The sequence below is a fragment of the Gambusia affinis genome, linkage group LG07 (genome assembly GCF_019740435.1).
Source record: "Gambusia affinis linkage group LG07, SWU_Gaff_1.0, whole genome shotgun sequence".
In the NCBI taxonomy this organism is placed as follows: domain Eukaryota; kingdom Metazoa; phylum Chordata; class Actinopteri; order Cyprinodontiformes; family Poeciliidae; genus Gambusia; species Gambusia affinis.
Window position 1 is genome coordinate 17,747,850 of NC_057874.1, and position 13,113 is coordinate 17,760,962.

Genomic DNA, 13,113 nt, shown 5'->3' on the forward strand with positions numbered 1-13,113 from the left:
GCAAAGAGTTAATTCCTGGCACCCATAGGAATTTTTATGGGTGCCAGTGAAAGAGCTGCTTATGATTTTGTAAAATGCAATTTTCAGTATGTGGTTATATAACTGGTCTTGTATATTCAGACATGTTTTTTTTTTATTGTTGTTTTGGTTTCATTTTTTTTGTTTCAAATTAAAAAAACAACTGCCTGAATATACACAACTGCAATAAAGTATGTTGTATTTGTTTTGACTTGTGCAAAACAATCAGTCTTTAAGGTATACGTGGAATAAGGAGTATTCCAACTTTGCTTTCTTGTCTTGTTTTTTTATGGCTTACCATAATATATCATCTGACCTGAGGTGACTACGCAGCTGTCAGAAACAGTGATAAATTCTCGTCTGGTGGCTTTGTGTCAGGGATTACACCGCAGACTGATTTATGAATATGGCCAAACCACATTTATATGTCATCTTCAGTGTGACATGAGAGGAGCATAATTGGAATTTGTGGCCTTCCTTCTGAGGCACATTAGCCACTGAAAAGAATAAGGAATGAGTTTTACTCTTTTTGGATGTGGTGAGGGCACACATGGCAGCAATATTCAATGTTCAGGTTTGGCTTTGGTTGGTAACCCAATTTCACATTGTTTACGTTTTTTGCATATGACACACTAACATTATGTAATAGTAAAGTGGAAGGAAATGATATATGGTTTTATAGAACATATTAAATTTATCTCCAGTTACCACTAAATAAAATATAATGAAATCACTCAGAACTAACCTAATTAGGAACCATTGTCCCAAGTAAACAGAACAATAGGACTGGAAGATATAGCTGAAAAGCGCATCACAACATAAGACTTTAGTATTAGTCGATATTGATAATTATTGGATACAGGAACAGGGATGCTGGTCAGGGTTGATGGGAAGATGAACTGATCTTAACACAGGACAATCCTGTCAGAACACTTTTGAGTTTGCAAAGATTTGAGTTGATGTTACTCCTAACAATCCGAAACAGACAGCCAGAGCGACAACGGGATGGTTTAAATCAAAGAACATTCATATGCTCTAGTCAAAGTCAAGACCTAAATCAACTTGTGAATCCATAAATGCTGCTCAGCATCAAGTCTGACATCGAGCTCCATTTCAAAGAAGAACATGAAACAGTTTCAGTCTCTAGATTTGTACAGCCAGTAGAGCTGCAATTGACAAAGAATGCTCTGCAGAGATTTATATAGAGTATGGTCAGTAACAAAACATGTTAAGCTTTGTTTACATTTTGTTTGTCATTAATAAAAGTAAACAATGATACTTGAACTGACATTGCACACAAACAAGCTTTAATGGAAAGGACTTCTCCCGGTGGCAGGGTGGCTCTTTGCCGGGGCTGTGGCAGCGGTCAGAGACAATCTTATTTTATGGGGACTCAAATCTGATTTGAACCAGAGAGAGACAAGGCAGCTTACAAAGAATGTAAACAGATAGGGTGGGGGGGACTTCAAATTGGGTCCAGAGTCTCCTGGAGAATAATTAATGTGACATTTCCCTGACATTTAGTCAGAGGTATGGCAGAGGAGCCTGGAGAAGGAAGAACGGAAGGAAAGACATGATCCAGCGAGGGAAGCGAAACACAGAGCCGGGCGAAAATGGCACCAGTGCTGGTATTGTCCCCGAAAATCTTGACAAATACCAAAGCTTCTACTCACCTTCCTGCTGTTAGTCATTAAAGTACAGGAACATAGCAGAAGTGTAATTACACAGAAAGAGAAAGAGGGAGATGGAAACATAAGTAGTTCAATAGCTACTACTTCAGTGATGATAAAACTTTACTTTTGTTGCTTGGTGACCGTTTGTTTGTGCACATTTCTTCGATCTGCCATCTGTTCACGGGCTGCTGCATTCCCATCTTTGGACCAGTATAATTGATGAGCTAACACTGAGTCTGTGGTTGCAGCTGGACCACTCAACAAGCCCACAGTTGCTTATTAAAAATACCTAAATACCATCAACCCCTATCAATGCTTTTAGTACCATGGTCTGTGGTTTCATGTTGCCCCTTTAAGCTAATTAGGAACTGATAAACTCAGCTTCTTATTTGATGGAGGTTGCTCTGTTTATGCAGGAGGAAATCCTAAACTGTAGAGCGGCATCACTTCAACTCAAAGCCAAGTCAGGATGTGAATCACACTGTTAGCCTCTATTCTTGGTATCCCTGGTAAAGATGTGCAAAAATAAACTTTTATTTTATTTCAGAGGCATCTTAAACTGAAAAATATCACCAATTAAAAGCAGAAAAACATTCCATGTCAAGAAATAATTGTTTTACAATGATTGTTACAACTGGTATTACTTTCTACATCAACAATTTGGTCTTAGGATAGCACTTAGTCTTCTCTTAAAATATTTAACAAGGTTGGGAGCATATAGCAAGTGTCTTTGACCATTCCTCTTTCAAAAATCTCTCCAGCTCATCTAGATTTGAGGGTTCTCTCTTGTCTTGTGTCCTCTTTACCTTAACCCACTGACTTTCTCCAGGATTTACATCTGGGGTCTGAGTTGGCCATGGAAGGAGTTTGTTTTGCTTTAGCTTTGAGAATCAATATCTTGCTGAGAGAAAAAAAGTGATGACTCATTTCTAGTTTTCACATATCCCGGATTTCCATGGGAAATGCCGTGGTACAAACTTGCTGAAGTCCTTTGAGGAGAAGCTCTCCCACAGCATCATAGATTGTCCACTGCACTAAACCGAAGTGTGTTTAATTTCATCCTTTGTTATACACCAAACCAACTGCATTGTTTGCAGCCAAAAAGCTCATCTAACCAAAGCCCATGGTTCAGTTCATGTTCCAATAGCAAACTCCACATGTTTACTAAATGTTTATTAAAAAGGCTTGTACTGGCATTTGTCAATGAGTTTTGAATGTTTTGAATTACCTCCATTATCATTCTGCTCATTGTGAGTGGAAGCCAGATAAATATTTGTTCTCATCGACTCCTGTCACAATTTCAGCTGCCCTGAGCTTTATAATTATTTTCTTGACTGTATAGGAGCAATGAACTTCTTGTCATTTCCTGACCAACAAACCTTTCTTAGTTGACATGTTTTCTACTCTTTCCCACTTTAAAGAGAAATTAGCTTATGTATCATTTTATCATTTGTGACATCTTAAAATGGAAAATAATTAATTTCTAATTATTTGAGATGTAATATTTGGGTTTTAAAGGTGCTGATTGTATGTTTTCAGAACCTTGCTTCCATCAAGAAAAATACAATAAACTACATAATTCTTTAAACTTTCCATTATGCTCTGAAACTTAGAAACAACATGAAGTATAGAACTGAGTACAGTTGTGGTTGGATTTATTATTAGAGTATAAATTAGTTAAAGACAATAGACAATGCCTGGATAGAAAGATTTTTCAAAGTATTTTTTTATTTCCTTCATTTAACCAGGTAAACAAATGAAATTTCAAATGAAAATTGTATTTAAGTGCTTAGTAAGCTATGTTGTTGCTGACTCTAATGTTTAGTTTAATATTGCTGTGGTGACAACTGGGAGTCTTCTCTGTTTAGTTTTGGTATATCTTTTTAAAAGTACATACTGTTATATTGCGCACTGCGTTATGCACATAAACAGCATGTGCTTAGGTATAAAAGAGTATGTATTTGCTTAGTTACCTTAAACAAATTACCTTGGTCAATCATTTCTTAAAGTTGGATTTTTCTGCTGTACAAAATAAATGTTCTAAAGTTAATATTTTTTGTATAATATTTAGCAAGTTTATCCTACTGCATTTTGAGGGTTTTCACATTTTTTTTTATCTGGGGGTCTAGTTGTAAATATCAGTATGACTTAGTGGCCTAATGTGAACCGAGACGGACAATATTCATCAATGTCCACAAAATGTGATTAAGGTTTGTAGGAAACACTACAGAAGAAATCTGCATTATTGTGCAGATGGAAGATCCATGCTCACTTTACTTCAGCACTACAAAGTGCTTTTCCACCAATATTTCTGTTAAACTCAAGATATGGGAACATGAGAGCTGAGATGGCAATGAATGTTGGACTCGAGATGGTCATTTCCTTTTTTTAGACTACAGCATTTCCTTCAGTGTAACACAATAAACATTGATTTTGCATTTCTTTAATTCCTCTGAAGAAGGCCTTCCCCTTACAGACATGCACTTATCTGAGTTTGTTTGCAACGAAGAGCAGGCAGTCCTCCTGAATCCTTACTGCAGAACACTAGTCAGTACAATTTGCTAATTGTTTAATTTTCATTTCCCATGCAGTACAATCTGTAGAGCAAAATGATGCACATCATTTACCCTGGAGGGGGGAGAAGGTGCTGGAAACAATTCGCTCTTTGATTTCTCACAAATATCAGACCTTGAAGAAATGATCAAAGGTTTTTTTTCATGACACAAAGGTTACAGTTGCAGGCTTGTCTTGAATGACCAACCGAGGGCAGAACCAATCTTCTTTTGACTAAGGTTGAGTACAGCTGATATGAGGAATCAGATGTAATCTTACCAATGACTGTAAAAAACTACTGAGACTCATTCAGCCAAACTCCGCTTCATATCAAAACACGGCCACATGTGCTTCAACTTGAAGCAGCTGCTCAGTGTTTTAAATTTATCACTTAGAAAGTGCTTGAGCAACATGATCTGACTGCTTATCTCATAATAACTGAATGAATCATGAGCTAAACTCGACAACTACCAACTAACCTTTGTTTCTTTCCTGCCTCACCTGTACATTAGAAAATGTTAGGTACACTGTATTTCACAAATAAAAATATGCTTGTCACATGAGCGCCTTATTCTATTTCTGGTTATCACATTTCTACACAAGTATTGACATTATTTGCATTACAAAATTATACCTGTATGCATTTTCAGCTCTGTTTCAATGTGCATAGCAGTTCTGCAGTATGGAAGAGATAAATTGAGATTAATTTTATAAAAGCAGGCTGATGGAGATTTGATATAGCCATTACTGGAGATACAGACAATGATTTTCATATTATGTTTTGATGAGATGGTAATTAAGATGGCTAATAGCTGCACATCCACACAGTCGAGATAAGTTCTTCAATAATGATAATAGAAAGTGAACATTTCTGGTTATACATTACAAATGATCCAGGATTCCTTTTACACCAAGAGAACATTGTAGACAATGATAACATTAACAATAGATGATTCAGAACAATAAAGCTACTGTAAGTCATGTGTTTTTACCTCCCTTCCTCTAGTTACATTGAACTACTAGTGAATGTAGAGTGAATAAAAACGTTTACGCACTTTTTTAAAAATGTAATGTTTTGTTATAAAAAATAAATTAATTCAAGACTTTTCCTACTTTTAACGTGACATCGATTCAGTCAGTTCAATTGAAAACAAACTAATTTATTGGTGTAAAAGTATGAAAAAAACGATAACTAAAATTCACGTTGGGTGTGATGATTTTTGATTAAAATTTTAAGCTTGGTAGCATTCTTCAACAAAACTTTAGGAGATTTTAGTCAAGTCTGGATGTTTCCTTTGAAAAAAAGTTGCTTCATGTTTTGTCATAGTTAGTGTCTGATTTTTATTCTGTCTTGGTTTTGGATTATTACGCAATTTTTTGTGTTGTGTTTCTTTGTTCTTTCTTGTGTTTTGCTCTTTTTGTGTCTAATTTCAATCCTTAATTTCTGGCTTAGTTTCATTATCTTGCATCTTGTTTGGTTCTCCTTCCCTTAGTTTTCCCTGCTCAGGTTCTTCCCCAGCTCCTTTGCATTCTCCTGATTAGTCAGCAGGAACAGGCAGCTGAAGTTCACTCCTATGAGAGTTCATGAGATTGTCTGTGATTGATTGCAGTTGTGACTTCAAGAAGACTGAAATGGAATCAGAGTGCGCTTCAAAAAATAAAAAAGGCTGTGCACACTCATGCAACAAGGCTGTTGCAGTTTTTAATTTTTACATTTTTTCCTTTAACAACTTTGCTTCTTCTGCATTTGAACTGTACAGCATATGCCACATTTAAAATTTCATGAATAATTTATCTTGGTCTAATTTTTTTAGACGTAATATCTGCTAATTACCTGCTGATTAAAAAGTTCTTAAAACTGTACATATTGAGTATCTGTACATAAAATGTTGTTAGTTTTCTGCTGGGGAACAACATATCTACCTCCTGACTGTAAGGAAGTGACATGTTTTGTAGATGAAGAAAGAAAAGAATCACCAATCATAAGTTAGGAGTTTGACTTAAGCATTTTCTAAATCTGGATAAGAATAGAAAAAAAAAGAACATTAAAAATGAAAAGGAAAATTATAGTTTTCCATTCTAATCATCCATCCATGCAACACGAGTAAACGTATATTCCCACTATCTTACTTAGAAAGTAAGAATTAAATAGCACATTCAGAAAAACAGAACTCTTTTTTTCTTTTTTTTGCTCAGCATAGAACAGCAGCCACCTATCTTCACCTCGTTATTTGAGTAACTTTAAACTCCTAGCGGTGCACAGCCACATAAAAGGCTGTTATTTGGAATGGAGGGATTTTATAGAAAGACTCTTTGCAATATTTTAATACTTGGCTTCATTAAACAAGTTTAAGAGTGGACCACACCTCTGATGCCTTTGCAGCACCGTGTTTATGATGTGTTACAATCCAATTTCAGACATTTTCAAGACGCACATTGTAAATTCAGAGCATGCAACAGAGCTCACAGCATCAAATATGAGTGTGTTTTAAAGGTGGGGAAGATGTGTAGCTGAAAGCAGCAAAGCTTAGTTTGATTTAGTAAAAAAGAAAATCACATACAACTGCAAATAACTGTAACATGGGAATTTAACACAGTGATATCGGTAAAAACCATATTGAAAGTTACTGCATTTGATTTACCTTCTTCGCAGGAGGATTGAACTGGAAATTACATCCTTTCATCCCCACACTTTCAAAAAACAGGATGTATGTACACAGTCAAATATCAAACGCATAATCCTTCACAAGTTAAATGATTAAGTACTAAAGCTGATTTTTTTCATCTGCTCTGAAGCATTGTATCTCACTAAGTGTAGAAAAACTTCATGTAGTCTTCAAATGGTTACTGAGTAAGCAATCTGAGACTCTCTTTGCAGACTGTCTAATGAGTCTGAGGGCAATGCCAAAATGTTGCAGCGAGTCTGCTGATGAATATCCAGAGATCAGTGGTAGGATGAAGACACCCATCCAAAAACTAAATGTGAATGCAAGTAAGTGTGGAAAAGTAGACAAATTGCTTTTATTACTGCTCTGCTATGCTACTTTTGCCAACCTTTTTCTGTTATCTTCAGGTGCATTTCAGCAAGTTAGAATTTTGTAAAAAATAAATTTAGTTTAGTAATTCAGTCAATTTAATTTTACTATATGGACTTGTCACATTCAGTTGTTTATTAATGCTTTCAGGGTTTTACTACATATGCATTCATTCTTTGTGTTCAGTTTTTAGTTCATTGCTGGTGTTTTGCTCTTTGTGCTTCTTCATTTATTTCTCTTAGATCAGCGTCTTTCACCCCTGGTTGGTAGTTAATTATCTGCCTTCCTTCAGTCACTGTTTTTTCTTCTCAACAGCTTTTTGAAATTTCCCTGAATGATCACCTGAATCTCTACATACGAGTTTAAGTTTTTGAATTAGCTAACGGAAATATATTACCTTTTCGATGGTATCCTAATTTATTGACATGCTGTTGGGTTAAAAATAACATCTTGAACTTACTTTTTAACAGTACTTTCCAAACAACATGAAACATGTGATTTATACACAATGAATTGTATATTCACACCCAAATATTTGTTTGTTCTAATTACCCATTGAATTAAATTTTATTACTTACGCATCCAGTTTCTAATGTTTTCTTATTTACTTTATTATCTTCCAACATGCATGCTACTTTACAACTACTATAACTAATTGTCAGTAGATTTTAGAGTAATACAAACCTAAACTTTCAAGGGGAACAGTAGATCCAGTAAAAACGTCAAAAGTAATCCCAGAATCCAAATTCACTGAGAAGACCAAACTGGACTAACTTATAAAAACATAGCATGTTTTGTTTGCTTGTTTCTGTTTGTGCATATTTGTCAGTCTGTTGACTTGTATTAGAATCATGTCAGAAGATAAGCCTTCTGACATGATCGGTCATATGCTCAGCTCACAACCAACATTCAGTTCAAAATTACCTTCGCTGCAACGGATGAGCTCGGCTTTTCCAGCAGATCCCACAGCTTCTTCCGTTTTTCTGCACAGCAGGTGTTGTCAAATTCCTCTCCATCTCTGTCTTTTAAATTATCAGCCTCTCTCTTCAGCTCTTCGTTCATCTGCTCCTTCTTCTGGTGGTACCTCGCCTGGCAGCAGGACTCCAGATAGATCTCATCAATGCCCCAGTAATCGAGCTCTTGGCTGAAGGACAGGGCACACATCTCCTCCATCATGTGCAGCTTGCCCGTGCGGTAGAAGTTCAGGATGGACGTGAAAGCCCCTGGGTGTCGGTCAAAAAAGTATTCGTTCTCCTCCAGGTTGTAGTCATCGCACACCTCCATCAGAGAATCATGGGAGTTGCAGTCTCTCAGTTTCCCTAAACGAGTCCGAGGTAGCCGGTCCAACGTTCGCCACAAGACCTCGTGTGGGAGACCCCCAACATTCAGCCGGACTCGGCGGTAACACGACTTGCTGCGGATGATGTCCACTGGCTCAGGTGGCAGGGATGATGTCGACCGAGAGCCAGCTTTGTTTAGATCCAAGGATTTTTCCATCATGACTTTGAGTTGAGGAAGCATGCAAACATCCAGGACTACGGACTACTGTTGATATTCTTTTCTTTCATTGTGGTCTCTAAAAACAAATCATGGAAGCAAAAATTATTTATTAGGTTTTAGTAATTTGGATACAATTTAAGTTTTGCATAAAGATTTAATCTTTGGAAAAATAAGGGTTGTAACTTTGACATTGCTGGGTACATCTTTAAATATCCCTCATGTAAATGCTAAATAATCCCTTAAGAATGCTAAATAATGATTATATAAAGTATAAAAAATATGTTATAAATTGAAAGAACGAAGCAAATATACCTGAAGAATTAATAGTATCCTTAAGGAGACTATAACATAAAACTTTGTAGAAGAAAGTTCAAGAGAAGGAAAATGATGAACAGTATGTTGTTCATATGTTAAGGTTCTTCACCAAAGTTTTCTTTTGTAGGATCAGACTATACTTCAACTCAACTTAAAACAGCCCATCATGAATAAACTAAAAAGGCTTTTGTGAGCAGATGGGAATTACTGAGATGACTCACCCATATTAGCAATGCAAGAAACAGAACCCTGGCTTAGTTTGTGTTGTCAAAATCTCTACCAGCCATTAGAAAAAAACAACTGATGAATTATATATATTGACCAAAATCACCAGCCCCTTTCTGACATAACTAGACAGAAATTACAACAATTAGGTATAAGTTTTTCTAAAAATGTTTTCTGATATCATGTTATATAAAATCTAGCATTTTACTTTATTTTTTTTTCTGAAGCAGTAATAAACACGTCAACACATGGGATTGTAGAGATGACTCATGCTTTAAACCAGCCTGCAGAGTCAAATGTCTAGCTTGGTGATTAAAAAAGGAAATTTTGTCACTTGGATAAAAAAAGAAAATACCCCCATGTTTTATAGCATTAAAAAAAAATATGTTGAAATTAAACTTAATTTGCATTAAGTTTTCAAAGGTAATTTGGCTTTGACTTGAATATTAGACACAAATATTTGAGGACCAAAATAAAACATTTTGCATGCGTACAGTGCATGCACTGTGGTTCGAGATTTCTTGGTTTAATTTATTCGTTTGCATGTTGCAGTTTTTGCTCTCTGCTCCAATGACGCCCATGCAGTGCTGTGGGTGGGACGCAGGGATGCTACAGAGCAAAGTGAGCGCTGTCCAGCCCAGAGGTGCTGAAACACCGCGGAAGCGCTGTTTTCTCCCAGCGTGCGGCCACCTTCCCCAGGGAGAGGAGGAGGGATGACCCAAAAGGAAGCACTTCTTTCTGAGTCTAGCATGCCCTGATGGTTTTTTTTCTTTTTCTTTTTTTTTCTTTTTGGTGGCTGTAGACGTGGCACCAGCAAACCCACTCCACACCACTGTTTACAGTGTTTATGAGAGCCCGGCAACAGACCAGACATATAGGTTAGATCTTTAATTACTGTCATGCAAAGTTGATTTTACTCTTCCCAAACCCGACACCGAGAGACAACTGTGTCAAGTTCAAAGTAAAAATATGACCACATTCAAAATTAAAATTAAGACAGAAGCTGAAAATATTGGACGCGTTGGGAACATGCTGTAACAGGATGCGCTAAACATGAGAAAAACAATTATTTTAGCCCTCCTGTTCCACTAGAGTCCAGACATCAATAAAGCAAGTAAACATTTCACGAACACCACTCCCTCTTGTGCAAACGCTGCCGTTCTGCGTAGCTACAAGGAAGATGTAAATAAGCTGGACTGGAACCATTTAACAAAGTGCAAAGTCTTTCTCATATTTTTCCGAAGCGGAATGCTCCATGTTGCTGCGGCTGGTACGCAGAGAGCTCACACACTGAAAAGCTAACACAACTGACAGGTTTCAAAGTCCAGAGATGCGTAAGAGCTTTAAAAAGAAAAAAACACCATGATGGGTTGTAGTCATACTGCACTGAATCAAACCAGCACGTACCAGCTCTGTGATCAATCAATCCGCAGCCATAAACAAAGATGAAGCAGAGGCGTTTAAAAAAAAAAAAAAGGGGGGAAAAAAAAGCAGAAGGCGTCGATATTGGTTTACAATTGCCGGGGTTTAACCCATCTCTCCCTCCTCTCTCTCCGACATGGCAGAGACAGATCCTCAGCACGACCCGAACCGTCAACCCGCCGCTTCCCGCTCCGCATGTCTCACCGCGCTGTTTGAGCCCGGATATCAACAAGTACGCCGACAGTCAGCCCCCTTCGGACGGACTACCTGTGTTCCCAGTCAGCTGTGCGAGGAGGCGCCGCATCTCTGTGAAGGTGGATTCATGGCAGCTCCAAACTCCCCTCCACATCTGTTTAACTCTTCCTGCACCGAGTCCTCAATCACTGTAAACACACTGCTGTGGGCTTCAAGGCTGAGACTCCAATGAGTATTTTCCTTTTTTTTCTAGCTTATTTATTTATTTATTTATTTATTTATTTATTTATTTATTTATTTATTTATTTATTTATTTATTTATTTATTTTAGTGTTCCAGATCATTACACAAAATTTAAGATGAAACAGAAATAAATAGAGTACATGTTAGAGACGTTTTCAAAAGAACCTGATTTTTCTTTTTAAGAAATTGCCTCCTATAGATAATAAACCCATTGTGGCATTCTTGTGGACCAACAAATGTCATCAAGATTTCTCTACTGGCAAGACCTTTAACATCAAAGTGAAGAGGTTCCCTTTGCATAAAGGTTTTAATTCATCCATCCGTCCATCCATCCATCCATCCATCCATCCATTTTCTGTTCACCCTTTGTCCCTAATGGGGTCGGGAGGGTTGCTGGTGCCTATCTCCAGCTACGTTCCATGCGAGAGGCGGGGTTCACCCTGGACAGGTCGCCTGTCTGTCGCAGGGCAACACAGAGACATACAGGACACACAACCATTCACACACACACACACACACACACCTAGGGAGAATTTAGAGAGACCAATTAACCTGACAGTCATGTTTTTGGACTGTGGGAGGAAGGACTGTGGGAGGAAGCCGGAGAACCCGGAGAGAACCCACGCATGCACAGGGAGAACATGCAAACTCCATGCAGAAAGACCCCGGGCCGGGAATCGTCAAACCTTCTTGCTGCAAGGCAACAGCTCTACCAACTGCGCCACTGTGCAGCCGGTTTTAATTCAGAGTTTCCAAACATGAATAGCCTTGGAACTAACTCTAAAACTTTTTTTTTTGTTAAATCATTCAAAGGTGGATTCACTGTGTTGCATATCATTGTCCTGCTGCTTGACTCTGAAGTCATGCATTCTCCTTCAGGATTTTCTGGCAAATAACAGAACTCAGGATTTCAATAAGTCGTGAAGTAGAAACTCAGTCAGAGACCATCACACACCGATCACAATTAGTTTTATTTTGTAACCAGGTTGCTGTGCATTGCAGACATTTGCTCAGGTCCCTCTTGAAAATAAGATCTAGATCTCAACTTGGTTTTCCTGGTTAAATAAAGAATTTGAAAAAAACAAACAAACAAACAAAAACCACTTGTTCTATTTTTCTGGGTTCTGAGTAAGTGTGCATGAATGGATACTTGAGATGTACTGCAAAGTTGTCCATCTCACTGATCTTGGGAAATGGGTCAACCTTGGAGTTTAAATCAAATAGATATATAATAAAGGGAAAATTGATGTAGTTGGTTGTAATGGTGCAGTTTATTTGCATATGGAAGTCTAATTTTTGAGATCCCAGTCAGAAAACTATGGGACCCCCAGCATAGTAGTACATTACACCACTACAACCAAGACAATTTTTAAATTCCACTGGTTGTCTGATATGCATAAAACATATCCAGTGGGGGCGTGACCTCATTCCAAGACCCGACTTCTGAGGCAAATACACTGAGCGCAAGATGAATTCAGCACAAACTGAAGAAGCTGCTGTTGCAACCAATTTTATGCACTCAAGTTTTCATCCCATTGATTTTACTAACAACTCAGAGCTTCTCTGCTTTGCTGTGTTGCTCACCAAGATAAAGACACTATAAAAGCTTCTGGTGCTATTAAGTCTTTAACCTAGAAAGTGCTAGAACAATTTTTCTGCATTTTTCTTAAACAGTAACTGATAGGGTATGGTACAAGGCCTCAGGCATTGCTGCAGTGTTCTTCAATAACCCATTACCCACTAATAGTAATGGGGTATTGACCCATTGAGTGATTGACAGCAGTCACTCAATGGGTTTCCTTAGATAGAATGCTTTTTTACCAATGAAAATATAACAGATTGAACATTATTGCCCTGTTCTAGAATGTAGATAAAATTATATTTTATGTATTTGGCATTGAATATGTCTGCATGAATTAAATTAATGGGCTAGG

General features: G+C 37.4%; 1 protein-coding gene across 2 annotated transcripts in view; it reads right to left on the minus strand.

Annotated features, from left to right (window-relative positions):
- kcnb1 (potassium voltage-gated channel, Shab-related subfamily, member 1) overlaps nt 1-11,105 on the minus strand; it is a 43,376-nt gene extending 32,271 nt beyond the window's left edge. Inside the window, exons 1-2 of one of the 2 annotated variants that reach the window (XM_044121265.1) lie at nt 11,009-11,105; nt 8,204-8,855 (exon numbers count right to left, since the gene is read on the minus strand). In XM_044121265.1, the coding sequence (XP_043977200.1) occupies nt 8,204-8,800 (597 nt within the window). In that variant the 5' untranslated portion in view covers nt 8,801-8,855; nt 11,009-11,105. Of the gene's footprint in view, nt 1-8,203; nt 8,856-10,726 lie in introns of both variants that reach the window. The other variant, XM_044121264.1, reaches the window with a different exon arrangement.
- Nucleotides 11,106-13,113: the final 2,008 nt, after the last annotated feature.